This window comes from Hippocampus bargibanti, linkage group LG06, assembly GCF_051943395.1.
Source record: "Hippocampus bargibanti isolate YZ-2025 linkage group LG06, ASM5194339v1, whole genome shotgun sequence".
Taxonomy (NCBI): domain Eukaryota; kingdom Metazoa; phylum Chordata; class Actinopteri; order Syngnathiformes; family Syngnathidae; genus Hippocampus; species Hippocampus bargibanti.
Window position 1 is genome coordinate 27860168 of NC_142739.1, and position 22220 is coordinate 27882387.

The 22220-nt window shown below is 39.9% G+C and overlaps 2 protein-coding genes across 5 annotated transcripts; both read right to left on the reverse strand.

Annotated features, from left to right (window-relative positions):
- Positions 1-353: 353 nt before the first annotated feature.
- On the reverse strand, positions 354-6858 carry LOC148897091 (uncharacterized). Its single transcript, XM_088999684.1, has 5 exons — positions 6641-6858; positions 5838-6092; positions 4056-4322; positions 2344-2622; positions 354-2254 (listed from the first exon to the last, which is right to left on the reverse strand). Exons 1-5 carry the CDS (start codon positions 6678-6680, stop codon positions 2169-2171), a joined length of 927 nt encoding a protein of 308 aa, XP_088855810.1. The 5' UTR covers positions 6681-6858; the 3' UTR covers positions 354-2168.
- A 1384-nt stretch (positions 6859-8242) lies between these two features.
- LOC148897092 (uncharacterized) lies at positions 8243-16778 on the reverse strand. Of its 4 annotated transcripts, none has more exons than XM_088999678.1 (7): positions 16413-16778; positions 15536-15874; positions 13603-13860; positions 11896-12001; positions 11710-11757; positions 11548-11596; positions 8243-9708 (listed from the first exon to the last, which is right to left on the reverse strand). In XM_088999678.1, exons 1-7 carry the CDS (start codon positions 16456-16458, stop codon positions 9478-9480), a joined length of 1077 nt encoding a protein of 358 aa, XP_088855804.1. In that variant the 5' UTR covers positions 16459-16778; the 3' UTR covers positions 8243-9477. The 4 variants fall into 4 exon arrangements, with proteins under 4 accessions (XP_088855804.1, XP_088855806.1, XP_088855805.1 ...); XM_088999680.1 differs by having other exon boundaries at positions 11548-11588; positions 11711-11757; positions 16413-16776; XM_088999679.1 differs by having other exon boundaries at positions 8243-9705; positions 16413-16776.
- Positions 16779-22220: the final 5442 nt, after the last annotated feature.

The following is a 22220-nucleotide window of genomic DNA, read 5'->3' on the forward strand; positions in this document are numbered from 1 at the left end:
GAATAAAACAAATATTAGATTATTTATTTAGTTATTGTTAACGTGAAATCGAGAGGATACTTATACTTAAAGGTTTGTTAAAGCGCCTTTTAAATCAATATGTATTTCATACCTGTCAACCTTGGCTAATAGCTGCCTTTATAAAATGCGGACAATTCCCGTATAAAAGTTGTAGTACGCCCTACATTATTTGAAATGATAAAAAAAAAACGCAAACACAAGCGATAATGCAAACTTTACCGCGCACTTTAATCAATCCGACCGTACGCATCGATCAAAAAATATAAAATAAGAATACATTGTATTTATAAGCGATTTAAAAACTCTCAATGACACTTTACAGGCACAGGATATAAGACTGATGATTTATTATTGGTGTTTTCCCGTGACAATAATCGCGATGGCGGTCGCATTGTCGTTGGATACCAGCAGTGTAAGGACAACCGACACCTCCCGACAAGTTGCGCCCAAAATTTGTAAAATCACTTCAAATGACTTCTACTGACCGTATTTTGACAAAGATTCCACAGCATATAGTTATATTTTGCTCTTTAAAATTCGCGCTGAATATTCGTGAAATCTTCTTTTCGAGTTGATGCCGATACCGGAAGTGGATTGAAGCCAAAATGCTATTTGCATGATCGCTTCACAATTGTACTTTTTTTCTGATAAAAGTTGTCGTAGCCCGGATATTATTTCAAATGATAAAATACAGGGAAAGCGTATAAGTTGGCAGGTAGTAACTAAGTACAATAGTATTGTATTGCAGTGGGTCATAACATAAAAATACAGAATATTAACACCCACACAGACGCACGTCTTTTTTTAAATCCCATATGTCATGGTATGAGCATTTGCCAACACAAATGAAATATCAAAACGTTTTTTGGACTTACAAAACAGGGTGAGATCATCTCCAAGTAAATAGAACGAGAAAGGAGGAGTTTAGTCATGTGACAAAACACACCGGAGGCTTTTGTCTCCCTCACCTGTTTGCTTTGTGTGATTCATATCTCTTGTATTTCACAAGTATGTAAAAAAAACCCAAAGCAAAATGAGCAAACAAAAAATAAAAACAGTCAACGAGGTCAAGAATAATCATTAAAATTTCCAGACGTACGTCACGATGACTTTGCTATAGTGAACGGGTAAATCAATTACACGAGCTGGTCAAAGTTTGTCATAGAGTCAAACCAAGCGTTAAAATGCTAACCTCAATTGAACAGCACTTGTGTTAATCGTTTCCTCAACATGTGTTTGGGAAGAAGTAGAAAGAAAGAAAAGTATTTTGAATGAGACACCATACATTGAAAACTACAGTACTACAGTACTACAGTAATGTTGATACTTTCAGAATATTTTTTTAATCCAAAAGATCAACAACTATTTGATACATCCCATTTCTTTTTACTCGATGAAATAATGCAAATCTCAGTTAAAAAGCTATTTTTTTTAGCCAAAGGTGAGTCTACCTTTTGTTGCCATGACAACCAGGCAACGATCCTACCTGCGAAAGCAAAGTGCTAACAAAGAAAAAAAAATGAAAGTAATATCACAACACTTATGGGCATATATATGTAAAAAATGACTAATATCAAAGCATCTCTGATCTACTAATCCGCTGTTTGTTTGGAAGTCTGCGTTATACTGCCTCCTTGTGGCCAAGGCGGGCATGGCAGGAAAATCCTCAATCATGATGGACTGTGATAATAATAATACAGTAAAGTCTCGTTATATCGATATTCAAGGGAGTCCGAAAATATCGATATAACCGGGACTATCGATATATCCGACCCTGTTTGCATGTAATTTTCTCCGTGCGTGCATAGAAATAGTATCAATATAACCGGGACTATCGATATATCCGATATCGATATAACGAGACTTTACTGTAATAATGATAAAATACATTCCATTTATAAGCGCCTTTCAAAACTATCAAGACGCATGTGGCTGCCACTGCTCACCCACAGAAAACTTATCCTGTGACTGTAAAGTGACCTTGAGAGTTTTGAAAGGCGCTTATAATGAAATGTATTATTATTATAATCTAGTGGACTTTTTATTATGATCTAGGTAAATCACACCACACTTTTTTTTAGTCTGGGTTGATTCAGAAGTAGCACTACTGAAGGCCTAACGATGAAATCCACCGCCTGCCACTGTTATTATAAGTAAGTAAACGACAGCAAAGCCAGGCATAGAACCAAAGCGGACAATCCAGGGAGCTGTAAGGATCCAGAAACAGGAACACCTAAGGACCAGATGAAATAAAATGGCCATTTTCGCAAAATTAGAGATCACGTAGCGATAATTCATAACCAATGAAGAGCAGCTGTTTACCTTTCACTTCCACCATCTTGGTAGCTTTAGCCGAGCGTCCGGCTGCTACGTTTTCCACAAGGCAGGTCAGATTTTGGAAGGTCCCCGGCACGGCGGGAATCCACATGAGTTGGTTTTCGTGTACAGAGATGGCGCTTCCTAGAGGGAAACCGCCCTCGAACGGCCACCTGACGGTGCAATCCACGTTCAAAGTACACGTCATCAAGCACGTGAAACTGGACAGCTGCCCAGCGAACACGTCATCGGGCCCGCTGATGCTGACGTTCCAAGGTGTGTCGCCTACAAAAATAAGGACATTAAAAATAGAATAACAACAACCCGGAAGTAACTCAAATAGATAGAAAGCTAGCTAGCTAATAGATAGCCAATAAATAGCTAGCTAGCTAGAGAGCTATATAACCAATAGATAGACAGCTAGATAGCTAGCCAGCCAGATAGCTAATACATAGCAAATACAGTGGATAGCAAATACATTAGATAGCAAATAGATAGCAAATAGTTAGCCTGCTAGGTACTACAGTGATACCTTGGCTTTACGAACTTAATTGATTCCCAGAAAGTGCGTGTAAGCCAAAAAGTGTGTATTCCAAACATTATTTTCCCATAGGAAACCATTAAAATGAGAATAATCTGTTCTCAGGTCACCAGAAAACATAATTTTGAACTAAATAAGCCTTAAAACTACACACAATATACCTCATTTTATGCATAATAAATATACTATTGTATTGTAATTAAAGAAATAAACTGTACTATTTAATAGTCGTTTTATTTACCTTTGTGATGGTCGTTGATGTAGTTGCCACTTGATGATATCTGAGTGAAGTTGCAGTGCTTTCTCAGCTATCATAATAATAATAATAATAATAATAATAATAATAATAATAATAAATAATGGCGCGTGTGGCTGCCGCTGCTCACCCGCAGAAAAACTAAGACTGTGACTGTAAAGGAACGTTGAGAGTTTTGAAAGGTGCTTATAAATGAAATGTATTATTATTATTATTATTATTATTATTATTATTATTAGTAGTAGTAGTAGTAGTAGTAGTAGTAGTAGTACAGTAAAGTCTCGTTATATCGATATCGGATATATCGATAGTCCTGGTTATATCGATACTATTTCTATGCACGCACGGAGAAAATTACATGCAAACAGGGTCGGATATATCGATAGTCCCGGTTATATCGATATTTTTTCGGACTCCCTTGAATATCGATATAACGAGACTTTACTGTATTATAATTATTCTACACTCTGCCTTTGAACTGTCAAGAAAGTTGAAACGAGTCCAAATTTCACTGTGTTTTCTATCCATGTTCTCACCTTTTCACTTTTGTTTTTTGGTTTCAAGTACTGTCGTCTCACTTTCGTGTGTGTTTCTGTTTCTTTACACCCCCTCCTCAAGCGAACGACACATCACTCATTGTGGCAGCTCCGTGTGTTTCCCGAAAAATAGTTCAAATGCCAAGATTATATTCTCGCGAATTTAACATTCATAAGGCAAAAAGTTCGTGAGCTAAAGCGTTCGTAATCCGAGGTATCGCTGTACTTCTACTAGGAGGCGGCTACTGAAAGTAGTAGCGAGAACTGTTGCGGCTCACTATGACTTCACACATCAGGTGCTCCTGCGTATAAGGCGCAGGGTCATATTTTGAGGAAAATGAAGGCTTTTGGGTACGCCTTATACACCAGAAAATATGGAATTTACCGCTTAGCAGGTAGCCTAAACTGAAAACCATAGTCTGGTCCAGTACGGTCCCACACGTGTAGAATCCAGCATCCGATGTTAGCAGCGAGTCAAAGTGCAGCGTGGTGTTGTAGAGCAGGTGCATATGATCCCGCCAGACCACCTTCTGTCCGTCTTTGTACCAGACCACCGTTGAAGGTTTGGCTCCATCCACGTGGCAGACGAGATCCACGGACTGGTTCAGAGATGGGACAGCACCGTTTGGACTGACTTGTACCGACACTGGATCTGGAATGGAATGTAAAACGTCCAATTTATCATTTATTTAAACATCGGTTTCACTGGTGAAAAGGACGCTTTGATAGAACTGAAAGAGGGTGCAGAAAGTGCTTAAGATTGGATGACTGTCTATGTCTTTTGATATTGTTTGTTATTTTTTTGTTGTTATTTTGACTTTAAGATGGTGCCGCGAGAGGAGCTGACTTTACAGCAGCTCCAGTAGGTATCTATCTAGATAGCTAATATATAGCCAGCTAGACAGTCAGCTAACTAGCTACATAGCCATATAGCAAATAAATAGCCAGCTACATAACTAGCTAGCCAGCCAGATAGATAGGTATCTAGTTGCTATCCATTCGCTAGCTACTTAGCTGGCTATCTATTTGCTATCTAGCTAGCTCCCTAGCTGGCTATCTATTTGCTATCTAGCTAGCTATCTAGCTGGCTATCTATTTGCTATCCAATTGCTATCTATTAGCTAGCTACATCACATGTATTTTGTTTTAGTTTGATGTTTATTTTGACTTAACTAGCTAGCCAGCCAGATAGCTAGCTAGCTATTTGCTATCTATTAGCTAGCTACCTATCTATTTGCTATCTAGCTAGCTACCTAGCTGGCTATCTATTTGCTTTCCATTTGTGATCTATTTGCTATCTATCTAGATACATAGCTGGCTATCTGTTTGCTATCTAGCTAGCTACCTAGCTGGCTATCTATTTGCTTTCCATTTGCTATCTATCTAGCTACATAGCTGGCTATATATTTGCTATATAGCTAGCTACCTAGTTGGCTATCCATTTGCTATCTATCTAGCTACATAGCTGGCTATCTATTTGCTATCTAGCTAGCTACCTAGTTGGCTATCCATTTGCTATCTATCTAGCTACATAGCTGGCTATCTATTTGCTATCTAGCTAGCTACCTAGTTGGCTATCTATTTGCTATCTATCTAGCTACATAGCTGGCTATGTATTTGCTATCTATCTAGCTACCTAGTTGGCTATCTATTTGCTATCTATCTAGCTACGTAGCTGGCTATGTATTTGCTATCTAGCTAGCTACCTATTTGGCTATCTATTTGCTATCTATCTAGCTACATAGCTGGCTATGTATTTGCTATCTAGCTAGCTACCAAGCTAGCTATCTATTTGCTATCCATTCGCTCTCTATTTGCTATCTATCCAGCTACATAGCTGGCTATCTATTTGCATCTAGCTAGCTACCGAGCTGGATATCAATTTCCTATCCATTTGCTATCTATTAGCTAGCTACATCACATGTATTTTCTCTTCGTTTGATGTTTATTGTTATGTTGTGTATATGTGTTATTGTCTGTTGGCAATTGTCTGTCTTTTTTAGCCACATTTTGCTACCTATTTGCTATCTATTAGCTAGCTACATCACACGTATTTTCTGTTAGTTTGATGTTTATTTTGACTGTAAACAACGGCAAACCAGTAGGCTACTACGCACCGCACATATAAGCCAGAGTACTGCAACTAGTCCCGCTGTATTGTACTTACTTTCAATATCCACAATAGCGCTGGTGGTGCTGGAGTCTCCTAAATTTTTTCTTACTGTGCACTGCAGCGCCACCGACGGATGCAGTCCATCCGGCGTCCAGGTGAGCGTGCTTCCGTTGTACGTGCGGCCCAGCAAGGACCAGGTGTATGTACAGTTTCCCAAGCAGTTGGACGAGCATGTGAAAGTGGTGGTGGACCCGGCAGTCACTCTGCCATTCCAAACAATTTGCAATTTGAACCCTTCTGCCAGTTCACCTGCATAACAAGGGGGAAAATGGAGAGGCCTGTTAGATCTGAAAGTTGATTCCGTATATGTAATACAATAGATATCGGTACGCTACAGTGACCTATATTCCACCGCGATTGTTTCTGTCCAGTGAACCGAGCGCACTCTGTACTCGCAGTCGTATATCATTGCATTTTTGTGAAGTATGTCATGGTTTTTGGTGGGATTTTCCAAGCTATGCAGCTTATGATGACGTATTACACGTTTCCCTCCATGCTGGTTCTTGAAATTTCCGAATACGACAATAAGAAACGGGGGAAAAAAATGATTCAAGTTTACACTCTTTTTGATAACACTACAGTTTATGAAGGTGAGTAAATTGTATTTTTATAATTCATAAAAAAACTTATCCTGTGACTGCAAAGTGACCTTGATAGTTTTGAAAGGTGCTTCGAAATGAAATGTATTGTTCTTATTTTTACTTTGGTTGAGAATAATATTGAAGCAGAATTATAAAAAATATATCACAACAACCCGAAGTAATATTAAAACACACAATTTATTCGACAACTCCTACCGTTCAATACCAGCAACAAAACAACGTAGATGGCGACCATTATCTCCCACCGTGGACTGTTGGTCGTGTTGTTTAAGTTCCAACTGAATTAATCGTTTGTATGCTAAGAAACCTTATATGTGTAAAAAGTGACCACGCCTTCATTTTTTTACAAGAAGAGGATATGGAGCAACAGGATCTGCAAAGTGGAATTTACCAGAGGCGAGAAAAAGTGACGGGAAACTAAATTCTTCCGGGATGGAGCAATTTATGAGAGCGTTTAGGGTGTCATACGCCAGAGGGCGCTGGAACTCCCAATGTAGCTTGAAGAGATAAACGGACTACATGTTATTTATTTTCCAAATCACTTCGTCAGAAATATTCATAACGACATTTTGGTGAAAATAAATTTAGTATTAGGATTTTTCATACAAACATCACAGATTAGCTACATTAAGTCACGTGATTGCTTGGTTTATACAGAGATCACACATTTTCTAATACATTTAAATAGCTTTCAAATGATGTATAGATTATTGTTCGATGTCAAATAAGGAAATAATGGATTTTTTTTAATTTTGGAAATATGAGGGGATGTTCTGCCTGTAATTAGTTAAAAAAATGAAAATCTGTGACCGAGTTGTTTAAATTACCATAACTTTCTTAAATTTTGGCAGATCTTAACGAGTGAGGTACCATTGGAAAGCTTTTGAAATTATAAACAAGAACGGAAAACACAAAAAAAGATTCAAAATATAAATTAGCAAATATCAACGATCGAATGCAGGCAGACTTTCGTCAGAAATCCAAAATGGCTGTGACTGAATACTAGGAAAGAAAATTGCGAGCTCGGGAAATATATATGCTAATGCTTCTTTTTGCCTGAAACCTGGCACTTTTTGAGTAAATATTTATATTCTACCACTTCTATGACTTATAAAAATACTACTTACTCACCTTTATAAACTGTAGTGTTAGCAAAAAGAGCGTAAACTTCAATCTATTTTCCAGTTTCTCATTGTCGTATTCGGAAATTTCAAGAAGCAGCATGGAGGGAAAAGTGTAATACGTCATCATAAACTGCATATCTTGGAAAAATCCACGAAAACGATTACGTACTTCACAAAAATGCAATGATATACGAGGGCGCTCGGTTCACTGGACTAACAATCGCGGTGGTATATATGTCACCGTAGCGTACCGATTGTTTATATCGCCAATTGCAACATTTCCACACTGCACTGTGGATTTATTGCACCAGTACAACCGCACTAAAATACATTGGAATTCAAATTTTGCAACAAGTACTTCTCTGTTCTTATGGGGGCGGGGAGGAGTTACACTGTTTCAACACCTTTTGTGTTTATATGACTTACCCATTTACCAAGTGCACTTGAACGCAAATGTTATCGGTTTGAACGGCAAACAAACACAACCGTCGTATTTTTCCCAGGTGATAGTGAACGCATCAGAACAAATCACGGTGATTAACCAATGGGTTTCCTTAAAATTGTCACATGATCCAGTCGTTTGAGAACTGTCGCAATCCGGAATTTAACGATAATCTCTTTAAAAAATATAATAAAAATAAAAAAAAATCAAGACGTACACGTTTGGTGCGCATTGATGTCCAAAAACGTTTATTGTGGAAGACCGTGAAAACTAAAAGACACTGAAATATAATAACATAAAATAAAAACGTTAATAGTGATTGTTCTCATTATGATTAAACACACCTATTTGAGAGTCATTAATACACAAGTTCTTGGCGAGCTAAACATTTATAAACTTTACACAACGCGGAGAATAATATCAAAGAAGTTTGGAAGAAAGCTAGATCGGTGAAAAATGGTTTAATAATAATACATTTCATTTATAAGTGCCTTTCATAGCCAGACTGCCCGCAGTCTATATTTAACCCGCTGTGCGTCAATAAATCCAATCAAATAGACGGATCTAATCAAGCGCCACTGTACTTTATGTGACTCTTAAAGGACAACCGAGACCTCCGGACAAGTTGCGTCCATAATTTGGAAATGACTTCAAATGACTTCTAGTGAGAATATTTTACAAAGATTCCACCGCATATAGCTATATTTTACATTTTAAGACTCACACTGAATATTCAGGAAGTCTTATTTACGAGTTGATGACAATGCCTGACGTGACGTCACGGAGGGAATGCCCCTGACCGAGAAAGCGACACACAATGCATTTTGGGTACTTTTTTTCATCTGAAAACACAGTATTGATGGCGAAATTAGAAGGAAAACTACATACATAACGCGATGGTGAATTCTTGTGTGTTGCACCAAGACTACTATTTGATACTAGTTGACACAAATTCCCAGTGGACAAATCATCCCATTTCCAACGGAGCTTGGGCGCCATCTTGTGCATTTTATGGCCGCTACATTGGAGTCCAGAAGGACTTCTTTAATCGATTACAAACATTGATGCTTTCCTCTTGAGAATTATTTCAATCATATTCATAACTGGATGAGTAACAAGAAAGCATCTTCTCCGAATCTGAACTCTCTGAAGCCATTGTTTTGATTCTGGAGCAGGGCAGTTTGTGAAGGAGTATCCTGGCGTGACGTCACGAACAAGGTGGCGGGACTTTCTGAATCTACCCAATTCCGAGCTCATTTTGTGGCAGTTTTGGGCCACTTTAAGTCATTTATATTGGTGTTTTGCATTTGAATAAAAATATCATACTGCGTGTTTTGGGTATTTTAGATGCTATCAAACGTTTTTCTGATATCAGTTAGGAAACAAAAAAAAAAAAATGGTGTCGGTTGTCCTTTAAGTCACCTGATCAATGATTAACGCGCCATTAACGTACTCTGACCCGCCAGTCACACCGATGGGTGCTCTCCGCTTCCGCGCTGCGACCACTCATTGGCTCCGTAGGCTTGAAGTGGCTGAAGGGCTCGCCTCTTCATCCGTTGCATGTGCACGTCGTAGGAAGGAGGCACGTTGTTGACTCGGATCGTGGCGTATTCCGTCGCACTTTCCACAGGATGCGACTTGACTCGCCCCCCTTTTTTTGCGTGGGGGAAACGCAAATCCGCGTAGGTCAACTCCTGCTTGAAAGACGGGAAATGGATGAAGTCATTCACTGCCATTCACAAATTTATTCGGGAATTGAAAATATCACGTAGAGCGCCATTCCCGCATTTGTTCGGGTTTAGTTTTTTTCATGCCTGTAAAAATATTTTAAAAAGATCTGCACATGCACCAAATGCTTGGGTATTATTAATTAATCTAGCTAGCTGGCTAACTAGTTAGCTATCTATTAGCTAGCTAGCTTTCTATCTATTTGAGTTACTTACGGGTTGAGTGAACTCTGGCGCGTGTGGCGGCCGCTGCTCACCCACAGAAAAACCTATCCTGTGACTGGAAAGTGACCTTGAGAGTTTTGAAAGGCGCTTATAAACGAAATGTATTATTATCATTATTATTATTATTATTATAATTATTATAAAACTCAATATTATGTGGGTCCTGGAATTAAAGTGACAATGACAAAAACCCTGGCACTAGAGTGGACACATTTTAGCACATGTCTGGCAGTGTATGAATTAATACTTAACACCACAGAAACGCAAACTTCCCCTTCCCCCTTCAAATACAACGGTTAGCAATGGAACTCCTTCCTGGTTCAAAGTCCAACCAGCTCTGATTGTACACTTATCAGTCATCAACCAACGTTGTCAAGTGTTTCCTCGTCTCACAAAAGGCATCAGTGGATTTACTGTATTTGTGCCGCTCGCATGCCGCAAAATGGCCACAAAAATGGCCGGAAAAGATTTGACAATTAGCCGCCTCGTGGCTTTTTTTTTTTTAATTTGGAAACCCAGCAAAGTGGGATATTGCCGCAACTGTGTTTGATGGTCAATGTTAAAAGATATAAATAGTTGTCACTCAAAGGATACTCTAGGTACAGTATCTAGCTAGCTACAGTATCTAGCTAGCTACAGCAGTGGTGGCCAACGCGAGGCTCGTGAGCCACATGCGGCTCTTTTGCTGCTTCAATGCAGCTCCTGGGCTTTCACACGACGGTGTGTGTGTGTGTGTGTGTGTGTGTGTGTGTGTATCTGCGTGTGCATGCGCGGCTCTTTGCAGTAACATAATAAAAAAATGGCTCCTCATCTCTGACTGGTTAGCCACCCTTTAGCTACAGTATCTATCTATCTATCTATCTATCTATCTACCTACAGTGTATATCTGGCTAGCTACAGTGTTTATCTAGCTAGCTACAGTATCTATCTGGCACGCTACAGTGTCTGTCTATTTGCGGATTGACATTTTAACCGCCTTTTTTGTGTTTTGACAGGACTTTAAGTTGGAGTGGCTGCCTTTCCAACAGCTTCAGTGTTTTGTATTTTGTTTTTCTACTTCTTTCTATCCTTTCCTCTTCCTTTCATAACTTTGCTGCTGTGTTACTTCCGGGTAGAGTGAACGCTGGCGCGACTATGCTCACCGGCACAAAAAAAAAAGTTCTTATCCCGTGCCTATAAAGTATCCTTGAGAGTTTTGAAAGGCGCTTAGAAATTAAATGTATTTTTATTAGTAGTAGTTATCATTACAGTGTCTATATAGTGTCTATCTAGCAAGCTACAGTATCTATCTGGCTAGCTACAGTGTCTATCTAGCTAGCGACCGTGTATGTCCGTCTGTCTGTCTGTTTGCGGGTTGACTTTTTACCCGCCTTTTTTGTGTTTTAACAGGTAATGTAAAATGAGCAAATACATTTTGAGCAGTATTGGAGGATACTCAGTGCCAAACAACAGTCTTGGGCTGCTGTATTTTTTTTCTTACAAATGCTACAATGACTAAACCGTATATGCACAAAAAAAACATTTAATTTTCTCAGTTTTCTTTCATCATGCGGATGCCACCCAGATTAACTGAATTTTTTGTACCTGAGTTTTTGGTTGGTCTGTGATATCCTGGCCATTTCCTCCTGTCACCCCAAAAAAAAACAACAACAAAAAAAACGTAATTTGAGGTAGCCTTCAGTTGAAAGAAAAAAAAAACAAATAAAAGCTCAGACTGGATCGAATGATTCCACTCCAATATGATTACCTGTTCCGTTAGAGGTGTTTGTGTCAAGGTGATTGGGTGCCTTGTTCCTGTTGTGAAACATTTTCATTCATGAACGTTTATTTTGACTGATTTTAAGACTTGGATAGTTATTTTATTTTATTAATTTTATATCAAGCAAGGCACGATTACAATGGCGGACAATGGCGAGAATGCTGTAGACTTACCATTTAAGATAAAACGCGATTCCACCACCAACTGCTGCACAGATGACTAAACAAGCCACGACGATGCCAGCGATGCAACCGGCCGGACACGCAGAAACTATTTCTTCTGTGAAAACATGTATATATATATATATATATATATATATATATATATATATATATATATATATATATATATATATATATATATACACACATATATATACAGTAAAGTCTCGTTATATCGATATTCAAGGGAGTCCGAAAAATTATCGTTATAACCGGGACTATCGATATATCCGATCCTGCGCCGAACTGCATTAAACAAAAGCCGCCAAAAGAGGGCAGCCAAGCGCCATATAAGAAACGGAGCTGGCCATTAGCTCCCTTTTTTTTGGGTCAGAGATGTTCCCCCAATGTTGCCTCAAAATGGCACATATAATTCTTTAATGATTGTAAACATGTATGCTTTAATCTTCAGAACTACAGTGTATTTGAAACATATTCATAACTGGATGTGTAACAAGAAAGCATATTATCCGAATCTGAAGCCATTGTTTGGATTCACAAGCAATGCAAGACATCTTGGCGTGAAGTCATTTTTATTTGCATTTGAATAAAAAGTGACATCGGCTGTCCTTTAATACACAGTATGGAATGTTAATAATTTTCAAAATCATCGCGCTTCAGCAGACAAAACAAGAAACATTGTTGCAAAAAACGATTACATTCATATACAGTACAGTTGGCATGTACATAACACAACAGGGAAACTGCAACGCTTACATCTTACTGTATTAAGTATACAATTTAAAAAAGTCATCAATCTTCTTCTGCTTCCCATTTTTACCTTTTAACACAAACACTTCAATCTCGTCTGCTACACACGAGCTAGCGTCTGAAAATGAAAATGGCTCTGCCACACGGGTGCTGGGCACGTAACCAAGTCACCTGACCAAGTCGACCAATGGCGCGACTGATGGCGTGACATGTAACCAAGACACGTGACCAAGTTGACCAATGGCACGACCGATGGCGTGTCACGTGACAAAGTCACACGGCCAAGTCGACCAATAGCGCGACCGATGGCGGCTCATGTGACCAAGTCGACCAATGGCGCGACCGATGGCGGCTCACGTAACAAGACACGTGACCAAGTTGACCAATGGCGCGACGGATATATCGATATAAACAACAAAAATGGCCGGCGGGGGATGAAAAGGAGCACCGTAATAACCGGGTATCGTACTAAACGGTACTAATTATACATAAAAAGACTAGAAATGTGCAAGGGAAATGAAAATAGTATCGTAATAAGCGGTACTATCGATATAACCGATATCGATATAACGAGACTTTACTGTATATATATATATATATATATATATATATATATATATATATATATATACACACACACACATATATACACACACACACATATATACACATATACATATATATACATATATATACATATATATACATATATATATATATATATATATATATATATATATATATATATATACATATGTGTGGGTATATATATATATATATATATATATATACACACACACACACACACCCCACACACAAACACATACATCCATCCATCCGTCCATCAACACATACATACATACATACATACATACATACATACATACATATATATTTTTTCATTATTTTTTTATTTGTCTTGTTTTCGGTTTCAATATTTTGACTTGCCTGTCACAGCCAATCTGTGTACCGCCGACGTGCTTTTCCCGGTAATATTGTTCGTCGCGGTACAGACGTAGCTTCCATTGTCTGCAAAGTCCACGTTGCTTTTGACGAACGTTGAATGATTATGTAGCACTGCCGTGTGGTTCAGCCGAGTCCACGTGTACGTGGCAGATGGGACGGATGCGGAGGAGCAGGTTAAAGTTAAAGTCTGCTTCACCGGGATTTGGCTCGGTCCCGTGATTTGGACCGGGTCTGGACCAACTGCAAGACAGAATGCAACGTTGTATCATCACATGTTCCATTTCAGCAATTATTTTACCGTATTTTCTGTTGTTTAAGGCGCACCGGAGTATAAGGCACACCCGCAGTGTATCTTCAAAGTTTTTCCATAGACAGGTAACAACCGACTTATGACCGAGTTCCGTCCTGACCAAATGGTCGTAAGTCAGTCAAAATCCATTCAAAATGTTGAATAGAGACTCGGAGGCTAAATGGCACGCAAACTACCCCCTGTGGTGCTTTATTTATTTATTTGTCTACTTATTTATCTATTTATTTATTTGCGTTTTACACCTCGGCTTACGAACGCTTTAGCTAACGAACTTTTCGCTTTACGAACATGAAATTCTCGAGAATATGATCTTGGCATACGAATTAGTTTTGTGTAGTTTTAATTTTATTTAGCAGAAAATTATGTTTTATGGGGACCCGGAAATGGATTATTCTCATTTTTAATTTTTAATGTTTGGAAGACAAACTTTTCGCCTTACACACTGTAAGGCGAACATTAAACACTTTTACAGAACAACAAGTCTAAATAAATTATATTTTTGTTGTCGTGGCAACCAATGACAAGATACCCCCAGTTACACACACACTTTCTGGCAACCAATTAAGTTTGTAAGCTGCGTGATCACTGTAATTGCAAATCTGAATAATTCCCTATGAATCGACTTATGATAAACGCCCACGGTTTGGTGTGTATGTACAGTGTCTGAAACGGCCACCAGGGCATACAACTCTGAAAAGTTGCCTGCCCGACCATAAAGTTGCCTGACCCATTTTTCACAACTTGAAACACAATAAGACGACTAAACGCAAAAAAAAAAAACAACATTGTTGCAAAGTATAAAGTATAAATTGGGCATTTTCAGAAAGTCCCGGCCCCAGTTCGTGACGTCACGCCAAGACGTCTTGCATTGCTGGAGAATTCAAACAATGGCTTCAGATTCAGAGAATATGCTTTCTTGTTACACATCCAGTTATGAATATGATTCAAATAGTTCTGAAGAGGAAAGCATACATGTTTGCAACCGATTAAATAATTTATTCCATGCCATTTTGAGGCAACAATGGATCACCAGAAAAGAGGCACAAAATGGCGACCTCCAGTGGCCCCCTCCGCTTCCACAGGCTGATAAATTCCTTATATGGAGCTTGGACTCCCTCTTCTGGCAGCTTTTGGGTGCAACACGGTTCTCAGACCAAACATGTACAGCAAAATACATTGACGTGATGGAAGGACGCTACAATGCGTCTTTTTTACGGTCAGGGGGCTGTCCTTTCATGACGTCAACGGACTCGTCACCAACTCAAAAACAAGACTTCCTGAATATTCAGAGTGAGTCTTAGAACGTAAAGTATGCGGTGGAATCTTATTAAAATACGCTCAGTAGAAGTCATTTGAAGCCATTTTACAAATTATGGACACAACTTGTCCGGAGACGTCAGTTGTCCTTTAAGGATTGTTTTTATTAAGGATGTACCTACCACAAATGCTCCCTTACTTTATTTATCGTAAATATCCCTTGCTGATGATTTTGCTCGTCGGGCGGAGACATTTTGTAAGTTGCACGCCCCGGGCGTCGGAGCAGTAGCTATTTCAGACACTAGTATGTAACATGTAAAATAATACACACAAGAAACATCTGCTTACCGACTGTCTGCAGTTTGGTGGCTCCTGTGAATGGGCTTGAGTCGCCCGCTACAATGATCAGTCGATATTCGCCGCTGTCTTTGAGAGACAAATTTCTGAGTTCCAGGGAACCCGTTTCGAAGAAGAGGGTGATCCTGCCTTCATAAGCGGGACTCGTTTTGTTTTCGTTTGGAGACGAGGCCGTTATTATGGGCGTTGCTTCATCACCGCTGATAAATGTCCAGGCCACCGTATGGAACGGCGTTTCCGTGGGAGTCACTTCCGTGTCGAACCTCACCGAGCCCCCCACGGCCGCGGTCAGGGGCCCGTTGGGCAACACGCCGGATCCCGCGGTTAAACCTGAGGACCACCCATTTGAAATAAGGGAGGGAAAAAATAATAATAATAATACATTTAATTTCAAGCGCCTTTCAAAACACCCAAGGACACTTTACAATAAAAACAATAAAACAAAGCACATAACAATAAAACCATAAGTAAAATGATACATAATAAAATAGCAGATTGAACTAGACATTGAAAGCTATTTTAAACAAATGGGTTTTGAAAATAGGGAGGGAGTCAATATTACGGATGTTGGGTGGAAGTGAATTCCAGAATGACTCTACTACAAGTCTTGGGTGAAAGTTTCAACACGAAATCATTACGAGATCAACAATGTTTGTTCAGGTTCAAAAGTTGCCCAATCGTAAAGTCTTAGTTTCTGTCACTTCCCTATTCTATAAATGTTCACTTTTTATGACTACTTATATTTTTATTCCACTCACAAAAAAACAACAAAAACACGATGTTGACACAAATTACCTCAATGTATCTTAACAAACACCATTCACTTTTAAAGGCAAAAAGATTAGCGGTCAAATATGACAGGCCTTACCTGTTAGAGCCATAGTGATGACACACAACACCGCTCGTGTCCCCATTTAATCTTCCTGCAGTTCGTACAGCAAAAAATTGTAGTATCGATCGCTTCAGCTCTTAAATGTACATTTCCGAGTAGAGGAAGAAGCCAAGCTAGTGGCCTATTGGGCCACAGTTCATCAGCATTGGGCCAAGAAAGAAGAGGCGTGTCATCACAAAGAGGGTAGAGCAGGGGTCGGGAACCTATGGCTCGCGAGCCATATATGGCTCTTTTGATGATTGCATATGGCTCGCCGATAAAACTAAATTCACATTCTCGCTTTTTTGCCGTTCATTTCCCGTTGGGGCTGCGTTTGGCGGAAAGCGCAATTTTGATTGGATGACACTGACCTAGGTTGGCGGAAAGCGCAGGTTTGATTGGATGATACTGGCCGTCAGTTGAAACAGGTAAACGCCCCTTTAAATCAGCCAAGCTACCCACCTACCAACCTACCCTACAACCTTCCTTCCTAGGTACCCACCTTCCAACCAACCTACCAACCAACCAACCTTCCTACCTACCTACCCACCCACCCACCTACCTACAACCTTTCTTCCTATGTACCAACCGACCTAGCTACCTACCAACCTTCTTTCTTACGTACCTACCTACCAACCTACCTACTAACAGAACTAACAACCTTCCTACTAACCAAACAACCGACCTGCCTACCTACTGTAGATAAAATATCATTTTGCCAAATAGCAATAGAGCATAAAAGCAATAATCACATATGCTCAGTAACAATGTATTCAAACGTGAGGTGAAAAGGACACAGCCAGGTCACCGCCAGGTCACTGCCAGGTCACCGCCAGGTCACAGCCAACACGCCGCTCACATGCACATTGACACATATAGCTTGCAAAAGCAGTTAACCACAAGCTTGAGCAAAAAAGCGCTGATGCTTACCAGTTTACAGGGAACCAAGACAAACGGCGAGCGAAGAAGCGGAACAACAGCTGGGGACGCATCTCAACTGGTCATGAGACGGGAGAACCACAGCGGAAGCAACACCTGCACTTCTCACAGACACATGCTGATATGGGTAAACCGCAATCACACCAGTGACGTGCAGTCAGTGGAGGCAGGTGAGAAAGTGCCTCACCTGTCATCATGGAAAGCTGTCATGGAAATATCAAATGAAAAAATAAATTAAACAGTTGGATGTATTTAGTGATTTGTACTTTAAAGGTCTTGTCCATTTAACTTCACCGTTTTAGGATTTTTTTCAAAATCGCTGAATTTTCACATTTACCGTTCAAATACTAAGTAGACGAGCGGTGACGTCATTGATGACGTCAGTGCCTCACCAGCCATGAACCTCACCGCACGTCACCGAACCACACATAGTCTCAACTGTTGTCAACAAGTTCACTATAAAAACGAGAGACGAGATTAGACAGACAGAGAAGTATTGGACCTCTCTGGAGAAGGGCTGTTGCACAGACTTCTCAGATCAGATAGTTCAAACTGTCTCTCCAGATCTGTTGATGTTCTGCTTGATCTTCAAAATAAATGCTTGCACTAAGGTGGTGAAGCAAACCAAAAGGCGGTGGTATACTTCCTTGGTAGATTCTGAGTGATGCAGTTAAATCTGTACGTACCTTCTGATTTATATAACTTTTTAAAAATGTTCCAGGACGACAAGAAAAAATCCCTACACTACCTACCTAACCTACCTACCTACAACGTTCCTTCCGATGTACCCACCTACCTACCTACCGACCTAAAACCTTCCTTCCTATGTACCCACCGACCTAGCTACCTACCAACTTTCTTTCTTACGTACCTACCTACCAACCTACCTACTAACAGACCTAACAACCTTCCTACTAACCAAACAACCGACCTGCCTACCTACCAAACAACCTAGCTACCAAACAACCAACCCATCTACCTACCTACTGTAGATAAAATATCATTTTGCCAAATAGCAATAGAGCATAAAAGCAATAATCACATATGCTCAGTAACAATGTATTCAAACGCGAGGTGAAAAGGACACAGCCAGGTCACCGCCAGGTCACTGCCAGGTCACCGCCAGGTCACAGCCAACACGCCGCTCACATGCACATTGACACATATAGCAGTTAACCACAAGCTTGAGCAAAAAAGCGCTGATGCTTACCAGTTTACAGGGAACCAAGACAAACGGCGAGCGAAGAAGCGGAACAACAAACTGTCTCTCCAGATCTGTTGATGTTCTGCTTGATCTTCAAAATAAATGCTTGCACTAAGGTGGTGAAGCAAACCAAAAGGCGGTGGTATACTTCGTTGGTAGATTCTGAGTGATGCAGTTAAATCTGTACGTACCTTCTGATTTATATAACTTTTTAAAAATGTTCCAGGACGACAAGAAAAAATCCCTACACTACCTACCTAACCTACCTACCTACAACGTTCCTTCCGATGTACCCACCTACCTACCTACCGACCTAAAACCTTCCTTCCTATGTACCCACCGACCTAGCTACCTACCAACTTTCTTTCTTACGTACCTACCTACCAACCTACCTACTAACAGACCTAACAACCTTCCTACTAACCAAACAACCGACCTGCCTACCTACCAAACAACCTAGCTACCAAACAACCAACCCATCTACCTACCTACTGTAGATAAAATATCATTTTGCCAAATAGCAATAGAGCATAAAAGCAATAATCACATATGCTCAGTAACAATGTATTCAAACGCGAGGTGAAAAGGACACAGCCAGGTCACCGCCAGGTCACTGCCAGGTCACCGCCAGGTCACAGCCAACACGCCGCTCACATGCACATTGACACATATAGCAGTTAACCACAAGCTTGAGCAAAAAAGCGCTGATGCTTACCAGTTTACAGGGAACCAAGACAAACGGCGAGCGAAGAAGCGGAACAACAAACTGTCTCTCCAGATCTGTTGATGTTCTGCTTGATCTTCAAAATAAATGCTTGCACTCAGGTGGTGAAGCAAACCAAAAGGCGGTGGTATACTTCCTTGGTAGATTCTGAGCGATGCAGTTAAATCTGTAGGTACCTTCTGATTTATATAACTTTTTAAAAATGCTCCAGGACGACAACAAAAAATCCCTCCACTACCTACCTAACCTACGTACCTACAACGTTCCTTCCGATGTACCCACCTACCTAAAACCTTCCTTCCTATGTACCCACCGACCTAGCTACCTACCAACCTTCCTTCCTACGTACCTACCTACGTACCTATCTAACTGACCTACCATCGTATCGCAGTGCCAGGCGTAGAATAAACATTGTAAAAATAGGGTCTGGAGGCCGTGGTCGCAAGTACAGAGGTCGTAAGTCGAGCTGGTCCTAAGTCGGATGTTACCTGTATTTGGACACCATACACCCTGCTCTTGTCTGTTGTGTACGTCATTGTCATTTGTGACCATTTGAAATGTTTTATGAGCTGAATGTTATTGTGCTTTATCATCGCATCCATGTCCCGAAACGAACAATGAATAATATGAGCGAACGGTGTCACCAAGGTTAGAATGATGACCGATTTTATGAGTCTTGGTATGTCGCCTAAATGGACTTTGTGATTGATAGCAGCTCTTCTTGTCTGGCCATCGCCAAAAACATCGCTCGGCAATATTAAGAAGATACTCTGACCCATCGTCACTTGAGACCTTATCTTCACTTATATTAATATTAAACTGGTGTTTTGACATAAAATCAATAATCAAAGGACAACCGACGTCTCCGGACAAGTTGTGTCCATAATTTGTAAAATGGCTTCAAATGACTTCTACTGAGCGTATTTTAATAGATTCCACCGCATATAGCGATATTTTACGTTTTAAGACTCACGCTGAATATTCAGGAAGTCTTGTTTTTGAGTTGGTGACGAGTCCGTATGTGACTATCAATAAATTTGAAACGAGACCAACTTTCACTATGTTTTCCATCCATTTTCTCACCATTTCACTTTTGTTTTTGTTCAGTTTTTTATTTTTTTTTAATTTCAAGCTTTGTTGTCTCCCTTTCGTGTGTGTGTTTCTGTAACCCATGCCCCGCTCACTGCTGCGTGTGTCCCCTCCCTCCTCTACCACGGATCTTGACCAATCACGTGCGGCTTTAACTGAAGACTGGGGGCGGGGAATAGAGGGAAAAAAGCCGGCTGCCATTTCCAGCACATTGTTAGGAGCTACAAGAACCGGCTCGTTCGCGAACGACACATCACTCACTGTGGCGCTCTGTTTGTTTTCCCAAAAAAAATGGTTCACATGCCAAAATGATATTCTCGCGAATTTAACGCTCGAAAGGCGAAAAGTTCATTCGCTAAAGCGTTCGTAAACCGAGGTATCACTGTACAACATATTTTCAAGCAGGCGGGGTCCTGAAACTGTTGTGTAACTTTGTATTTGCCCTCCAATGGCGCGGACAAAGACTCATTGTTAGTCCACCTGTTGTTAAAAAACGGTTAAGTCATCCCGAGACGCAGTTTCAGTCATCCGCACTCCCCCCCACTGACCACAACAGTTACTGTACGTCTCCGCATTTGCAATTCATTGGCTTGAAATTCCTTCCTAAAATGACTACCGCCCACAAAAGGGAATTTTGAGTGTCTCCATCAAGTTTTTGATCTGCCTCCCGAAACGTCTGACCGCTACTTGCTCAAACAAACACGACTTACTGTACCCCGAAAGCTCGTAAAAAAGGATGCGCAAACATTCGCAAAGCTCCTGAAATGTGTCTAAAATGAACTAAAATGTGTCAGGCAGGGTTAAAATTGCTTTGGATTTTACGTTATTTTATTTATAATTTTTTGGGGGTGATTTTTTTTATTTTAATTCAGTGCGTTTGAATGACTTTAGCAAGTTTTTACATTGTCAAAACCTTTACACATTCAGTTCGTTTTTGTTTGGTCTTGTTTCAAATACCGTATTTTCCAGTGTATAAGGCGCACCCAAAAGCATTGATACATTTCATTTATAAGCGCTTTTCAAAACTCTCAAGGTCGCTTTACAGTCACAGGATATTTTTTTCTTTGTGGGTGAGCAGCGGCAGCCACACGCACCAGCGTTCACTCAACCCGGAAGGAACTCAAATAGACAGAAAGCTAGCTATTTGGCTAATAGATATCCAGCTAGATAGCTAAAAGATAGCTAGCTAGATAGCAATAGATAGCCATCTAGCCAGCTAGATAGCTAATAGACAGCTAATAGATAGCCAGCCAGCCAGTAGACAGCCAATAGATAGCTGATAGATAGCTAGTTAGGCAGCTTGATAGCTAATAGATAGCTAGCCAGCCAGCTAGATAGATAGCTAACAGATAGCAAGCTAGGCAGCTAATAGATAGCAAATAGATAGCTAATAGATAACAAATAGATAGCCAGCTATGTAGTTATATGCATCTGTGCCTTATATGTGAAGTCATATTAAGCCACAAGAGATTTTTTTGAGTTACTTTTATGTTGTTAGTTTCTGAAACGTAACGTTTCAATTAGGATTTTTTTCTTTTCTTTCATGACTGATTTTTTTTTCATTTAAATTTTAGTTTTAGCATTTTTGTTCTCTCTCATGAACTGTAAAAACCTATCATTTAGAAAGTATATATATTGAACTCATTAACTGCTAGACAATGTGCAAAAATGTGTCCACTCCAGTGCCAGGGTTTTTGTCATTTTCACTCAAATTGAAGGACCCACAGAACATTGAGTTTTAGGACTACATAAACATTCAGTACAGCATTAGAAACCTTAGACTCTCTTTTTTAATCAGAAAGAAAAGGGTTAATTCCTAAGTTATGTGTCTGGAGTTATCTGAGTTTGA